Genomic DNA, 15,908 nt, shown 5'->3' on the forward strand with positions numbered 1-15,908 from the left:
CCACACTCTATCTTCAGTTCCCTTCTTCACTCTGGTGTTTGGGTCCGTCTGTAACATCTCTGAGGCCCGATAGCCTTTCACCCTGACTTCTTACCTGGTGCCTTGGAACCAGGCTTCTTGTCTGACCTTGTGCCTGAGCTGCTTAGGGATGGGTAAGGGTCCCAGCTGGAGGTGAGCCCAGGGCTGTACTTCGGCATCTCTGCTTCTCATTTGGGCTGGACTCTGGGGCCTGTCAGGAAGGAGACCTGCTGTCCAATCACAAGAGAACCTGAGCTGATGGTCACTTTTAGCTCTCTTTGGGATCCCTCGACAGGAAGTGTCCTCACAGCTTGGGAGGAGATGGAGTTGGGCAGTGCTTAGTGTGGGCTGCCAGAGTCCTAAGGGAAGGTTGAGGGGGAGTGGGGGAGGGGTACTAAGAACAGCCGTGGGGCCTGCCCGAACCTCTCCTCCAGTGAAAATCTGCTCAAATCTTGTGTGCTTGGACTAAAAAATGTCCTGTCTCTGATCTTAAATCTTAGCTGCCAAGAGCTACCTAACTGAGCTCATAATGTCAGGGTAGCAGACCTTCATGCCATTTCCCACTGTTCCTGACCCCTTCACAATGTCATTTATTTACCCGAGGGACACACTGTCAAGTATAAACACCTTCCTGATGCTGAAAGGTTTTTTGTTTTTGTTTTTGTTTTGTTTGAGACAGGGTTTCTCTGTGTAGCCTTGACTGTCCTAGACTACACAGAGAACTCACAGAAATCCTTCCTCCTTTGTCTTTGGGATTAAAGACTAAAGGCGCACATCACCACTGCCCGGCTAACTCCCAGAAGAATGTTTTAAAGTCCCTGAGGAAGGGTAAGCTCTCCTCTTAAGCCTGTCACCACCAGTTTGCTTACGGGGTTCCACAGAGGGCATGTGGGGGGAGGGATGGAGCAGTAGGTACGACAAACATGGACGTGCTTAGAGTCCAGTGAGCGGGTCCCTGCTCACCCTCCCTGAAAGAAGACGCCAGAGCCTATAAGCACAACCTGACGCAGTCGTTAGGGTTAATAGTTTTGGACTCCTGCTCAGGGCAACTGTGGCTGGACCAGAGAGTGAAGGGCACTTGACTGACTCTAACCAGTGATTTCCAAGCACCTCCCCACTCACACACACACCAGCTGACAGAAAGATACCCTGTGCTTCTTTGCTTATGCCAACCCAAAGTGACTGGTGAAGTAGGCACATTTCTATCAGTCTGCAGTTTACCAATGGTTGGCACTTAGTTAGGTTTGTTTAAACTGTTCCTTTCTGTAGGTGGACTGCGCTTGGAGTTTGCCTCCCTAGCATGTTTCAGCTGTAGGGTAGGGGTCAGCTGGTAGATCTGGTCAGTGCCTTCCTTATATGCCCTTGGCTTCTACCAGCTGCTGACAGAGGAAGTTATAGAAGCACATCCTAGTGCCTTCACTCTGATGGGATTATTGGGGACATGTTCTGTGCTGTCACGAACGTTCCTTCTGGGGACACTGTTTTCCAACAGCGCACAGGAATGACTCTCTCTTCTTTTAATTTCTATGAGTGCAGGTAAATGCCTGCATGTGTGCACGTGCACCGTGTGAGGGCTTGGTACCTGCAGAGGTCAGATGAGGGCATCGGATCCCCTGGATCCGGAGTTACAGAGGGGCTGAACCACCGTGTAAGTGGGAGGAATCAGACCTGACAGAGGGAGGTAAGAGCCAGTGCTCTTACCAAGGGTCATCGCTGTTTTCCTCTTCTCTTCTCACACCCCCATTGCCCTTCTACCTGAACTTGACTTCTTGTCTCTGCTTTTGGGAGAACATTTTCTAGTTCTTTGGTTAATACAAGGGAGGCTGGGATAGACCGGAGAGTGCGTGTTAGGGCGGAACATGGAGAACTGGACTTGGAGAGAGGTGAGAAGGTGGAGGTCAACAGCTCAGGGATGCACGGCTAGGCGGGCACCAGTGATGCTCTGTAGTGTGGTGACAGCTGGCTTTCAGAAGGGCGGCATGGGGGAGCCTTGCTTTGGGGGTTCACCTGTTTCTGTAGGTAAACCTTCCTGCTGTTGCTGAGTTTTAGCTATCAGCGTGGTGTCGTTGAACACTGAGTTGGCAGGACCTGAGTTGTGTGAACACTGGCCGCAGCTGAGCTGGGCCAGAGGAAAAAAGACAAGGATTACACTGGGTGTCTAGACATGCTCTGACTTGGTTGAATCACTAAGTGAGACTGTTCTGGGGCTTAACATGAAAACTGAGACATTTATGCTGAGTATTTCTGGTCCTTGCTTCCCCATCTCAAAGGCAAGGGAGGTGGTTCCATGCGTCCCTTCTAGCCTTTGGTTTCTTTAGAAAGAGTCCATTTCATTTTAGGGAAACGTTAAATGTTTACTCAAGGCTGAAATCTTGAACAACAAAAAGCATTCCAAAACATGCATCCCTGGGCACCCTCAAATACGTGTTAGGGTCTCCTGCCGGACAAGAAGTTCAGGGGACATTAACCGAGGATAACCTTGCTTTTTAATGTCCCAGTTGCTTGCCTTTCATGGCCCATGCAAAGATGTGTCTGTGTCTCCAGGGAAACCCTGGGAGGGGAGGTTAAGATGGCTTCTGTCGAAAAGACAGGCTAGCTTTTTGAACACTATGCAGTTTCTTAGGAGCTCAAGTGGAGTCAAAGGAAGATCCAAAGGAAAGCAGAGTACTTGTAAGGAAAAAATTCACATGCTTGGAGTAGCTTACTCTCCCCACTCAGGACAGCCTTCCTGAGGGAGCCCCTGACTCAGCGCTCCACTAAGGGTATAATTGGACAAGTGCTTGGGGACCTCCCTTGAGTCATTGTTTACAATGCCTACAATCTCGAGTTACTTAATTACGGCTTGGAATATCATGTGGCCTCAAAAATAAAGGTTACAGATGTGACTCTGTAAACATGGATAGATACTATGTATTCTAAGAAGGAGGCTACTATGCAGGGTACCACTTTTGTGAAACATGCCGTTTATTTAGGTTTGTGTCTGCAAGGTCAGATACAACGAGTTGAGGTCCTTTATCAGTATGTGGCAGAATTTTGGGAGATTTCCACTATCATCTTTTATCTCCTCTACATGTAATAACTTTACATTTTTAGTGTCCCATTGAAAACCATAAAAATTCTCCCTTTGATCATTTTTAAGTGTATAATTCAGTGTCAGCAAGTTCATTTGCAGTCTTGTAGGACCGTCACCACTACATAATTCCAGAATATTTGTCACTTTAAACAAATACTGTGTACCCCTTGAACAGTCATTCCCATCCCTTCCTCTCTCCATTCCCTGATTACTGCTACTCTACATATTGTCTTTATGAATTTGCCCTAGGAAGCCTCTATATAAGTAGGATCATTTGATGTTTGTTCTTTTATGGTTACTAAACTTGTCTGCTTATCTATATTTTAAAAGACAAACAAATAAAATGTGTATATTATATTAAACATAATATACAAATTATGAGGAAAGTGTGGTGTTTGGTGTTTGTGATTCGTTTCATGCAGGGCCACAGGGCCCTGGCCATTCTCTCTGCCCTGGGACAGGAGCCAAGTTCTCACCTCCATCTCTGTCTAGCAGGAGGGAGTTAGATGGCTGGAGCAAAGGTATTTAGCCCTGATCGTTGGGAGCTGAGTGTAGCTGGACTTGATAGCTGCTGGCTGCTGGACCTCAGCCCCTTGCTGCTAAAGCATCTCACCCCATGACTATCTATGTGAGTGGTGAGTTTGGGAAGGTAGGTCAGTAACTGTCTTGTGGTAACTGAGAATCAGTGATGGGTTGTTAAGACCAACATCATTAAATATGGAATCTCAGCTTTTCTAGTTTAAGCAGTGTGTGTGTCCCTGTGGCTGACCTGGACTTGCTGAATGCCTCTCATGACAACCATGGGTATGCCTGTTGATGTTCACAGCATGGCCTGGGGCACAGGGGGACTTTAGTTGCTGGAGGCTATAAAGCTTCAGATACTCTGAGAAGTTAAGTAATAGCTGTGGATAGTAGGCGCTCTCTTTATGAAGTTCTTCTTATGACTGTCTCCTCAGTCGTGGAGGGACAGCTGAGGCTTCGGTCTGAGGTCAGGTCCAGCAAATACGTGTGCATTTTAAACTGGAACCGAGGTGAAGGTGACCAGGAAGCTGTGGTACCCAGGACTGGGAAGCCAGGTCTTGTGGATCCATTCAGGTGTTCCAGAGTCACTGAATGGGTCAGGATGCTTTTCTAGGATGAAAGTCTTGAGATCCGTGCTAAGGGAGGTCCTGGGCCTGTGAGCATTCAGTTCCTTTATCGAAGGAAGATCTGCGAAGCCTCTAGAAGAACTTGGTTCTGCCTTTTGAGATCTGCCCAGTGGGAAGCCGCATGAAGCAGAGTCTGTGAAACAGCCTTAGAGGACCTTGAAGAGGCTGTTTTCATGGTTCTGATTTTCTTCATAGGGCTGGTCAGCTGGTGGCTGGGCAAGCAGGCCAGGTGGTGCTGTACCACTGAGGAGGATTTCCCTTGAAACAAACGTTCTGGAAACCTTCAGATGTGCGGTTCCTTCTGGTGCTGGGGGGTCAGCTGTATGATGCTGGCTTTTCCTTTGTGCATGGTTGGACATTAAGTTAAAAGAGGTGGGTAAGATATCCTGTTATGGCTGACAGCCTGGAGGGCACAATTATGCCAGGCTCTTCCCTCTAGCTCAGTGGTTCGAAACCTTCCTAATGCTGCGATCCTTTAATATAGTTCCTCATGGTGTGGCGACCCCCAACCACAGTTATTTTTATTGCTATTTCATAACTGTAATCTTGCTGCTGTTATGAACTGTAATGTAAATACCTGTGTTTTCTGATGGCCTTAGGCCACCCCAGTAAAAAGGCCATCAACCCCCAAACTCACAGGTTGAGAATCATCTCTAGTCCAAAGACCCTGTGGGTTCTGGAGATAAAGGGAGTCAGCCATTCTCAGGTAAGAAGTAGAGGAAACGTCCTGATTCCAGTATATAAAGTTCAGATTCTCAGCTTAGAGCACCAAAAAAGGAAGCCGTGTGGGGGATCCCTTCAGGAAGGGGATGTGAAGTCAGAGGTGAGTCTCAGTGTGGCCAGTGACTTGGAAACCATGCTGTAAACAGGACATGTGGCCCTCACAGAAGCCTATCATGGGAGGAAACCGGAGGCCACCCTTCCTTACCTGCTGGGATCAGCTGGCAAGTGTGTTGAGCTGGGAGGCCAGCCCGCAGATGGGCAGGGAGGGCTCAAGAGATGTAGGTCCAAATACTGGGCCAGAAGGAAGTCCAGTTATCTTTCCAGGGAAGACTTCTAAACTACCCTACAAAAATAGCCCTTGCTTTTGAGAAGTGCAGGTTGGGCGTGTTTCTCCTCTTTCCCTCACCTCGGGTCAGTGCTGTCTCCTCAGGGCCCCCTAATCACTTTGAGATGACAATCCTGTGCAACTTCTATCATGGTTGGATTTTAGTTCACGGAGGGGCTGAGGTGTGGACACTGTGGCAGGGCCCCTCTGCATGGCGACAGAGGGGCTGCTTCATGGCGCTGTGACTAAGCACTTCCCTCCTGGGTCTGTAAATAATGGGGGGTGAGGACCAGCACCCTAAGGCTGCTTCCCTTGGGCCGCTCTGAACTCTCTCATCTGCCTTGTCTTACAGTGGACCGCACTGCTTCTCCTTGTTCCAGAGGTTTGCTTCACAAACTGGGAAGGGGGCTTCTGAGCAGCGAGGCCGAGATGCTTGCCGGCTTTCCTCACCCGGGGCTTAAGCGGTGGGGCATGCCCTTTCCATTCAGTCACATTTTAATACAGTTGCTGGCGCTTCGGGCACGCCTACGTACGGACGTCTGCATGCTCAAAAGAAGAGGATTCAGAGCACTACCACGGCCACGCACAGGCAGAGGGCATGGAAGCTGTGCACGGGCCTCCCAGACCTCACCATGAGGCTCCTGCAAACTCTGTGATACGCTTTATGGCGCATAGCTTTACAGTGTTAGTGTAAGTCCTTCCCGGAGCTGCCGAGCAGATCAGCTCAGCTGGAGGACCGGCTGTGGGACCTTAACTGGCCGCTAGCCAGCTGAGCTGCACAGGTTCCAACCTGGGTCTTGTGCCTGGCGGATGAAGAGAGGGGACAGTCTAGGGGACTGAGTCCCCAGCCTATGAGATCTGAGGCTGCCGTAAGCTAGCTAGTATCAGGACTTAAGTGGGTTAGGGGACACAGGGTGTCCTCTGCAGAACTGACGGCTACTGGTGGGAGACAGCCCACTGTTACAAGGCGTGTGTGTGGGATGTGGTGCGACAAGAAAAAAACATATCACCCCTGACCCCTCCACACAGAACACACCCACAACATACACAGCACACACAGCTCCCCCGGGCGCATTCCACATCCCATAGTGCTCTGCACACTCTCACACAGCTGTGCCCCTCTTTCCGCACAGCTTCTCTCACACACCTAGCCTTTACCTTCAGATCCACTCGCACAACCTTTCTGACAGAGCCTTCACTTCCTCTTGCGCCAATTTTAGTATGCACCGTTGTTTTTTTTTTTTCCTTTTCATAACAGATGAAGGGCCTTTGCGTTTCCTTCTGTAAACATCCATTGAAAAGGCCCAAAGCCTTCGGATGCCCCTCTATAAACAACCTGCTCTTCTGGCCAGCCTGGCTGTTTTGGTGTCTCGCAGTGGCTCCTGTCACTCGCTTGGCCGGCCCCTGGTGGTGTGGAGCAGGAAGCAGGTGTTTGGGGCAGTTGTTTCAGGTCCATTTCCTGAGATCGTCTGCAGTGGCTGTGTTGGGGAATTCAGACCTGAATGCGAAGGGCCTGAGTCAGAGGCCCCGGTGGTGCGTCGGGAGCTGCCCAACTGCTGGGGGATCCCCAGGCCCAGCCCCCTGCTGGGGCTCAGGTCTGCATCTGCCAGTGAGTGGCCCTTGGCAGTGAGGTGGCTTGGATAGGATATTGCCTTTGTCAGTAGTGGAGCCTTTTTGGTTTGGTTTTGTTTTGTTTTTCCTGTGGGTAGGAGTAGGATGGGAACAGATTGTGGGGCCTGTGATGGAGAAAAGGAGTTTATTCTCTTGACAGGATGCTATGATTGAGGGTCGGTGCCTGTGATTGCCAGGCCTAAGATCCTGACCAGGAGCCTCCATGCTCTGCCCTGGGCCTGCCTGTTCTGTGATGGCTTTTCTTAGAGCCTGTTTGCTGGACCACTCACTCCCTTCCACCTTATCCCAAACTCTGCTGGCTGGTGCGGGATCCAGCCTGCACTGTCTGCGCTTGCTGAGACCTTCTCAGCCGGGCTGGGCTCTGTGTGGGACCTAGGGCAGTCACCTAACCTGGGACCTTTCGTTTCTTCTCTTGATGCTTCTTCTTTTGCCGTGTGTGGGGGGTTGAAGCATTTTGCCCGTAGTTAGAGTCTCACGCTCTCTCTCCTCTCCTGCCTCCACACACTCCCATGCTGTCCCTCTTTCCCACTTTAATCTATCTCTTCTGACATTCATGCTTCGAATGCTCTCCTCCCCCAGACCAGATGTGGCCAGTATTTACATACACATGGCCAGTATGTACTTCCTGAGATGCTCCCACCTCAAGGTCTGATCGTGACCCCCTCGGTCTCAAGGCACTCCCTTCTTCCTCTTTTTTTTGTTTTGTTTTGAGACAGGGTTTCTCTGTGTAGTTTGGCTGTTCTGGATCTCACTCTGTAGACCAGGCTGGCCTCTAACTCACAGGACTCCACCCGCCTCTGTCTCCCTGAGTGCTGGGATTGCTGGCATGCACCACCACGGCCTGGCTTTCAGGCGCTCTCTCTAAGAAGCACATTCTAAAATGTTTAAACAATAAAAGAGAGCAAAGCTTTGTGTGGGACTTTCTCTGCTGCTCGGCTCCAGCCCTCCCTGCAGTACTGTGTGCTGCCTGGGATCGCAGGTGCCAGGGTGCAGAGGATGGAGGTCATCTGGGGAAGGGTGGGAAATAAATGGGTCCCAGAAAGGACATGGCCTTGTCAGGATGTGGGCCCTCCATTGATCAAGGCCTTTGCCAGATGCAGGCAAAGCGTTGAAAGCCTGAATTTACTCAGGCAAAGCTGCGAACCACAGTGTGGAATCTCTTGCCACCTGTAGATCTTGGCAAGGCCTCAGCCCACAGCTCGAGTCTCCTTCCTTGAGTGGTGCAATGGGGTTGGGGCTTCCTGTTTGCCATCAGCCCTTCTTCCTGCCCTGTTGTGAGGGGACTGACGGGCACAGGGCCCGGCACTCTCTCCCCTCTGTCACAGCTCCTCCACAGAGCTGATTTTCTCAGGTGACCTGACTGGCTAGTCTTTGGCGCTCTAGTGTGAAGCACTGTGTTGAGATTGTGCTCAGGCAAGTGGGGGTGCAGAGCAGAGGTAGAGACCAGCCCCAAAGGGGAAGCTGGGGCCCCTGGCAAGCATTTCCTTTGCAGCAGGCCAGAGCCTAGGGCAGACTTCCTGCTTCTCACTTGCAAGAAGGGGTTTTTGCACCAGCTCCGTGCCTGCACGCCACAATCCCTAGAGCTGTTTTGCCATCTTCTTTCTCTTTTGGAAACATAAGTCACAGGGAGGGATGCTAATTACCAACGCAGTTGTCTTTCAGGCAATCCCACTCCTTCCTGCTTTGAAATATATTTGGTGTCGTCCTGGGTCTACACAGCTCTTTGTCACGTCACAGTGGCTCTTGCCCTGGATCTACACTGGCCTGACCAGGGGAGGCTCCCGAGGGCACTGCTGATCCTTGGTTTTCGTTGTGGCCTGGACATCATGGTTTTTTTGAAACAATCCCTTCACTGGCCTGTTCCCTGACCCATGGGTGCTGTGCACTGAGTGCTACCTTACCCTATCCAGTCATGGTGGCTGAGGTGGGGCGGGGCAGGGCCTGGTTCCTGCCTCACATGCAGGAAGACAGGTTAGGAAAGGAAAACAGCTACAGCCACCAAAGGGGACTCTCCATCTGCCTCCTGCTGGGCTGTCCAGTCAGGGTTCTGCCTTTCTATCCTGTGCCTGCTTCCCTGGGCTTTTCCAGTGGGCAAATGGGAAAGACAGTCTCAGGGCTCGCACAGAATCTCAGCCAACTGCTGGGCTCCCTGACTGCAGGAAGTAAGAGCCCAGCATTGGAAGGAAACGAAGGAAGAAAGAGATTCTGCTGTGTTTGGAGGGAGCTGTGGCCTTTCTCTCCTCTAGGGCCTTCTTGAGGCCTGGCCTTTGCTCTCCTCATGGAAGCTGAGCATGTGAACTTCCCAGGCTTAAGCAGCCCTTCCCTGATTCTGTGGAGGCAGGCGAGAGAGGCTGGAAGTGCCCGTGCACCAGGCTGGGTGAAAAGGAAAGGGAGGCTTCTTGGCGGGTCACTGCAGGTCTGTCTCTGTCCTGCCACCTGGCTGCCCAAAGCATGATGTGTGCCTCTGGTGAGCAGCTCTCATGGGCGAGCCAGGAGTCTTTAATTCCAGACATGGGCTTGGTGTTGGAACCCGAGTTTTGGGCAAAGACCTCTTCAGCCATAGCTGGCTGGGCTCAGGCACCCTATGCTGTTTAAGGAGACACAGTAATGACAAATGTTTGCATAATCAAGCACTCTGTTGTCAGGCTGGCCACTGTCTTGGTTCTGGTTCCTATTGTGGTCATGAACTGAGGGGATCAGAGTGGTTGCCTTAACACACACCTCTCACTGATGGCTGTCATTCTTCTAGGGAGGCCTATCCTGTGGAGTTTTTGCTGGTCCTAGAATCCACGACAACTGATGTTTTAGGACAGTGCTTTATCTCTGGGCCTACAGCCATGAAGAAGGGTGAAACAGATAGACGGACACTCCTTGAGCGATTGGCAGGCTTGTGCAGAATCTAGAGTGAGTTTGACCCAGTTAAACACACCGAAGGCAGAAATGACAGCTTTATACAGTATTTAGCTACCTCATGGTCTCACGCAAAGAGCACATGCCTTTTAGACAAAGCTGTTTCCAAGTGCCTGCTGGGCTGTGGGGATATTGTTGGTACCTCCGGCGGAGGGGGCGGGGCCTTTGGGCTAATGATAGTACGGATGCGTTAGACAACTCCGTTCTTCACACTCCAGGGCCCCCATGGGAGCAGGCAACTGCATGCCTCCAGAGGGACCAGCACCGTCCCTTAGCTTCCTCTCCCGCCAGCCCTGTCACATGTTTCTCTGGAAGACACTTTTTTGAGAAACCCCAGCTGCAGGAGTTGTCCTGCTGGCTTGGGCTCTGCTTCTAGGGAATCTCTTTCTTTCCCTGGAAGCAGGTTCTCCTTCATGGCTGCAGTGGGGCTCAGGCTCTCCATTGCAGAGATGATCATTCCCAGGAACCTGGGCAAGGGAGGACTCAGGATGCCCTGGTCCAAGAGGGTTGAATGAAGAAGGCCCAGACAGGTGTTTGAGGAAGGGCAGGCTGACCATGAGTGCCTGTCCCTCCTGCATGGCCCTGGCCAGGTGTGCCTGCTTAGTTCAGACAGTAAGGAAGAATTGGATGAGGGTTTATAGAACATAGGAGCTTTCCTAGGTCTGAGTCAGAGAGGAAAGACACCTGAAGAGCATAAGAAGCAGGCAAGGGCTTCTCTGGGGTTGAGATATGGTCATGGTCAGCGACCAAGGAAACACCTTTTGGAAGGACGTTCTCCGGGGTCTTAGGGAGGGAAGGTTGTGATCTGGGTGTGACTTGAAAGCAAGCAGACAAAAAGTCACGGCTGTTCTCCATTTGGGACAAACTAGGTCCTTGCGACAAGCTGGATGACATTACACGAGAGTTAGACAGTGCTAAGGAGGATCCAGAACAGTCTGCCAAAGCACGAAGCCAGGACTAGAGGGGCCTCTCACTGGTTGGTGGGCTCATGATGAGTTCAGTGTGACTGGGAGCCTGGGTGGTCTGTGTCTTAGCAGACTTGTTCTGCATTTAGGGGATGTTCAGTGTTTACCTGAGCTTTTAAGGCACCGGCTTAGAAGTCCTGAGTGGGTGATCTCTCTCTTCACAGGTCAGTATAGGCAATGGTTTAGACTGCCAAAGAGCAGCTCCATATTAGTGACTGTTTGGGTGAAACACGCCCCTCCCTCATTTTGAGACAGGGTCTCTCTAAGGAGCCCTGGCTGGCCTGGGACTCTCTACATAGACCAGGCTGACCTTGCGCTCACAGAGATCTTCCTGCCTCTGCCTCCCAAGTGCTGGGATCAAAGGCGTGCGCCAATGCTTGCCCTTTCCTTTCTCCCCTCCCCCTTTTTCTCCTGTCTTCTCTCATTTCTCCTTCCCTCTCTTTTATCTTTTCTCAGTGTGAGAAGCCAGAGGGGGTTTCTGCCTCATGCCTAAAATGCCGGTTGGTGTGGTTTCTGCTTTCCTTTTTCCTGTCTTTTCTACAAAGACATGGCCACCACTAGGCACTGTGGGACATGATGCTTGTAAACGATTCCTCCAGGGCATTTGGAGTACAGCAACCTACAAATTCTAGACAATACCAGGGAACACAGGAGGGTTACAACCAGCAGCTGCAGAAGACCCGGGTCATCCTTGAAGGAAGTCTCCAACTGAACCCACATTCCCACTCCACAAACCACCTTCCTTGACCCTCCTATGAGGAACTTAACTCTTAAGTTTCCATCCCACGGTTACGGTGCCTCTGGGGTTTGCCTTGAGTTCAGCTTAGTTCAGCTTAACCACTCCCATCTGGCTGGAGTGGTTAGGGATCTGTGGAGATGGTTGGGAAGTCCATGAAGAAAGATGCAAGTGTCCTGGAAACATGGGAAGGGGAAGCTGAGTCCAGCAACCACCCAGGTGCCATGTCATTCAACAGCATCGTGGAAGTATTCTCCTTACACTCCTGCCCAAGAAGTGTAGAAGTAAGGAGGGGGAAAAATAGATGAGGAGGAAGCAGGCCAGAGAAAACAGGGTAGCATGACATGAGTTTATAGGGCAGACTTTTATACACATAGAAGAGCAGCTCATTTCTGGCCTTGCCCTTGGTAAGATAGCCCAGTAGCTGGAAAGCATGTGAGGCCTGGAGAGTCCCTACAGTTGGGGCTTCTAGATGACTTGATTTCTATTCTGTCAAGTAAAAATGGTCATGAGAGAGGTGGAAAATATTTCAAAGATTTATTAATAACTTGAATTTCCGTATTGACAAAGTTCTTTACATACTAAGGATATCAGGTCTTTGTCATACATGTAAATATTTCTACTTATTTGCCTTTTGACATTCTATGGGCAAAAAAAATGTTATTTTTTCTAAACACAAGTTGAAACTTTGATGGCTTTTTTTAAAAAATCATTATGTCTTTGGACTTGGAGTCTTGACTGCGAAAATTTTTTTTTCTCTCATCTGGTTTAACACACACACACACACACATGCACACACACGCACCATAAATTATTTTGTAATTGTATTTTTTAATATTTAAATATCAATGCATGATGGCCTTTTGGTAGAAGACATAAAAGAGATTTGTTTCCCGTCTCCTATCTCCCCTTTGAAAGGCAGCCAGCCCTCTGGTGACATTTTTGGCTAGCGTGTCTTTTCTCTGTTACTTAGAGCTTCTGCTCACACTCTGAGCTTCCAGATACACTTGGGTCTAATTCTGGACATGCATTGTTTCATTGATCTGCCTGTTTTGCCTCTAGTATCAAGTAGATTTTAATAACTATGTGGAAGGCTTCTATTCCCTAATTGGTATTCCCAGTAGGCTTAAGAGGATGTGGTATCAAAAGGGAACTGTCTGAAGAGCAGTGGAGATTGCTTTCAGATGCAAAACAAAAATGACTAAATTATAGGTTATGATGGAGGCAATGAACAAAGAGAGCTTTATAGAAAATACACTTTGTGAATTTGAGACTAGCTAAATAATTTTGAGGAAAATAAGGGATGGGGATTAAGGGTGAAATGATGTGAAGCTTGGAAGATGGGAGGATGAACGGATGGATGGATGGATGAGAGATGGATGGAGAGGTGGATGGATGGGTGGGTGGATAGATGACTGGGAGATAGAGGGATTGATGAGAAGATGATGGATGGGTAGGAAGAGGTACGGAAGATAGAAGACGAGTGAGAGATAGAAAGATGGGTGAGAGGATGATGGATGGATAGGGTGGAAGGATGGATGGATAGTTAGATAAGGAGGAGGATGGAAGGATTGGTGGAAAGATGATGGGTGGTTGGGAGAATGCATGGATGGAAGATGGATGATCAGTAAGTTGGGAAGATGGATGGATGGTACTAGATAGAGGGGATAAAACTTTCAGAAGAACCAGTAATGGAAGGAAGAGAGGAATTAAGGGGGGGGAAAAAGACTTTCCCTGTATTTGAGGTGAGAAAATAGCCAGTGGGCAGGCTCATTCTTTACTATTCATCTGATTTTCACTGGAACCTGGCTGTCGAATGACTCTGACTGTGTGACCTTCATGTAGCTCTAGTCAGGCCCCGGGTATCCACCCATTCCCCAGGCTTCACCTCCAGCTCCTGGCTCCACTATCACCTTTGTCTTGGATACCCTGTTATAAAGGCTTTTAGAACACTGCATCTCTCGTTTCCTCTCTCCTCTCTAGGGACTCCTTCCCCTCTGCCCACTCCCTTGGCTGGGCTACCTGGAAGCTTGCCTTAGCCTTCTTCATTCTCTCCTTCTGACTCAGAGGTTCACACTCCCATCTTGTACAAAGGATGTGCGTCTGCCTGGACACACTCACCCCACGCATTGTCATCACCTCTTTAGATTGACACCTTATTTAGGGCTCGTTGAATTCAGTTGGCCCCCAGGACCCAGCGTAAACTCAGATGCACTGTCCTTCCTGTGGGCCACCATGGTCTTGGCCTTCCTTGATGGAACCATCTACTTCTCCTGTCCACTCCTACTCGGCGGCACACCAAGGGCAGGAAACTGTTGTCTGCACAGCTAGACACACAGTGAATGCTTGTGGACTGTGAAAAGTATGCAAGTGCACACGAAGAGGCCTTTTTGTATTTGCTGGACACGAGTAACTGCCACTTAAAAAGGAGGAAAGGAAAGCTGTCAAACCAGTCTGCTTGTCATATTTCTTCTTCTTCCTGTACAGTACATATTTACTCTGGTTACTCTGGTTTTATAGTCAGACTGTGTTAGGTTTTTTTTGTTTGTTTGTTTGTTTGTTTGTTTAACACAAGTATTTAGAACTTAGACCCACTGTCCTTAGGGTCCCATTGTTGGGTGCACAGACGGGCTTCGAGTCTCACCCTGGCTGAGGAAGCCTTTTATTCACTCCCCATGGTTGCTAGAACAAATCACCCTCAGGGCCTTAAAACTACGCAGGTTTGTTGTCTCACAGTTCTGTGGGTCGAGTTCCAGCTCCTTAATCATGGGAGTCAAACTCAAGGTGATGGGAGCAGGACCCGTCTGTTACGACAAAGTCAGTGGGCTCGGTTTAATGGTATGCTTGCTGAAGGATGTCAGGGAAGGTGCCTGGTGCCAGAATGCCTCAGAAATAAGGGGTTGGTGTAACCGTCAGGAAGGCTGAAGAGTAAGGATAGTGAAGTGTTGAGGGTGGGCTGGCCACCAGCCCGGCCTTATTTGCTGTCATAACTCTATTTTGAATGTTTTTTTGACATTTATCTATTTTTATTTAATGTGTAGAAGGGTTTTGCCTGCGCGTGTGTTTGTGTACTGAGTGTGTGCGGTACCCACAGAGGCTGGAAGAGGGCACTGGATCCCCTGGGACTGGGGTTAAATCCACTGTGAGCTGCTGTCTGGGTGCTGGGAATCTACTTTGGGACCTCTGGAAGAGGGTCACTGCTCTTAACTGCTGGGACACCTCTCTAGCCCTGAAAATTCCCTTAATAAAATGTTTGGCGGGGTTGGGGGAGGTTAGTGATGTCACTACTGAGAGGAAGTCGGCCTTTTGCTTTTACACATAAGTAGCCAGATATCATTCAGGGCCCCTTTGGGTGAAAACTGTGTCTGGTTGAGGAGCCCTGGCCCTTTGATCTGGAGACTTGTTTTTTCTTCTGTGCACACATTCTCATTACCGTCTAAGCTTGTCTGGAACTCGCCGTGTAGCCTGGGCTGCCCTCAGATTCATGTCCCCCCTGCTTCTGCCTCCCAAGTGCTGGGATTGCAGACGTGTGCCACCAAACTCAGTGTCAGAACCTTTGTGACTGTCATGACCAGGGCAGTGCTACCGGCTTCAAGCAGGAAGAGGCCAGGGAAGACTGGCTCAAGCATCTTCCAACGCAGAAGGCAGGCCCGTAACAGAGCACAGCCCCTGAACATTTCAGTAGGCGAAACCTGGGGAGCCCTGGCATATTAAGAGCAGATTTGAACATATGCTTTCATGTACTTGGTTGTGTAGACATGTGCCTATGTTACGGTCACATAAAATTAAACAAAATGAGACTCTTAATTTCCTAATCCATTACTCGCTTTCCCAAGTAATGAACTGCCTACCACACTGTGCTCCAGTGATGCTCATGGAGCTAGGCTGCACTCCTGGGCATGGCTTTATTTTGGACTTTTCAGGTGGTTTCCTATCCTTGGTCAGCCTCAGCAGACACTGGCCATCCTTGGGACCAACTTGGTTTCCGTATTTTCCTTGTTTGGGGCGGAGGTTGTGCTCTTTCCCACAGGTGTTTTTTTGTTTGTTTTTCCTAGAGGCCGAGGCCAGCAGGGGTAATGTGACTCTTTATCAGCTCTGCTTACTATGGGCAGCTCTGGCTGTTGATCTGGCGGAGGAAGAGCCATTCTGGCCAGTTTTGTCTCCTTCTCCTGTCTCCTGCCAGACCTACCAAAGCCTAGCTCTAAACTCTGGCTTTTCCTTTCAATTACAGGCCTCTCCCTCTGATGAGAAGAAAAGGGAAGGATGGACTACACTCACCAAACTGCCCTAGTCCCATGCGGACAAGACAAATACATGTCCAAGTAAGACGCCTTGTAGTGTTGCTCAGCCGGGGGCCTGCCCCGGGCTGGGACCCCGA

The 15,908-nt window shown here is 49.8% G+C and overlaps 1 protein-coding gene across 3 annotated transcripts in view; it reads left to right on the top strand.

Annotated features, from left to right (window-relative positions):
• Rassf2 (Ras association domain family member 2) overlaps positions 1–15,908 on the top strand; it is a 36,594-nt gene that overhangs the window by 2,305 nt on the left and 18,381 nt on the right. For all 3 annotated transcript variants that reach the window (XM_060371774.1, XM_021651090.2, XM_021651099.2), the window contains exon 2: positions 15,762–15,852. In XM_060371774.1, coding sequence (XP_060227757.1) covers positions 15,794–15,852 — 59 coding nt within the window. In that variant the 5' untranslated portion in view covers positions 15,762–15,793. The remainder of the gene's footprint in view (positions 1–15,761; positions 15,853–15,908) is intronic.

This window comes from Meriones unguiculatus, chromosome 18 (genome assembly GCF_030254825.1).
Source record: "Meriones unguiculatus strain TT.TT164.6M chromosome 18, Bangor_MerUng_6.1, whole genome shotgun sequence".
NCBI lineage: Eukaryota > Metazoa > Chordata > Mammalia > Rodentia > Muridae > Meriones > Meriones unguiculatus.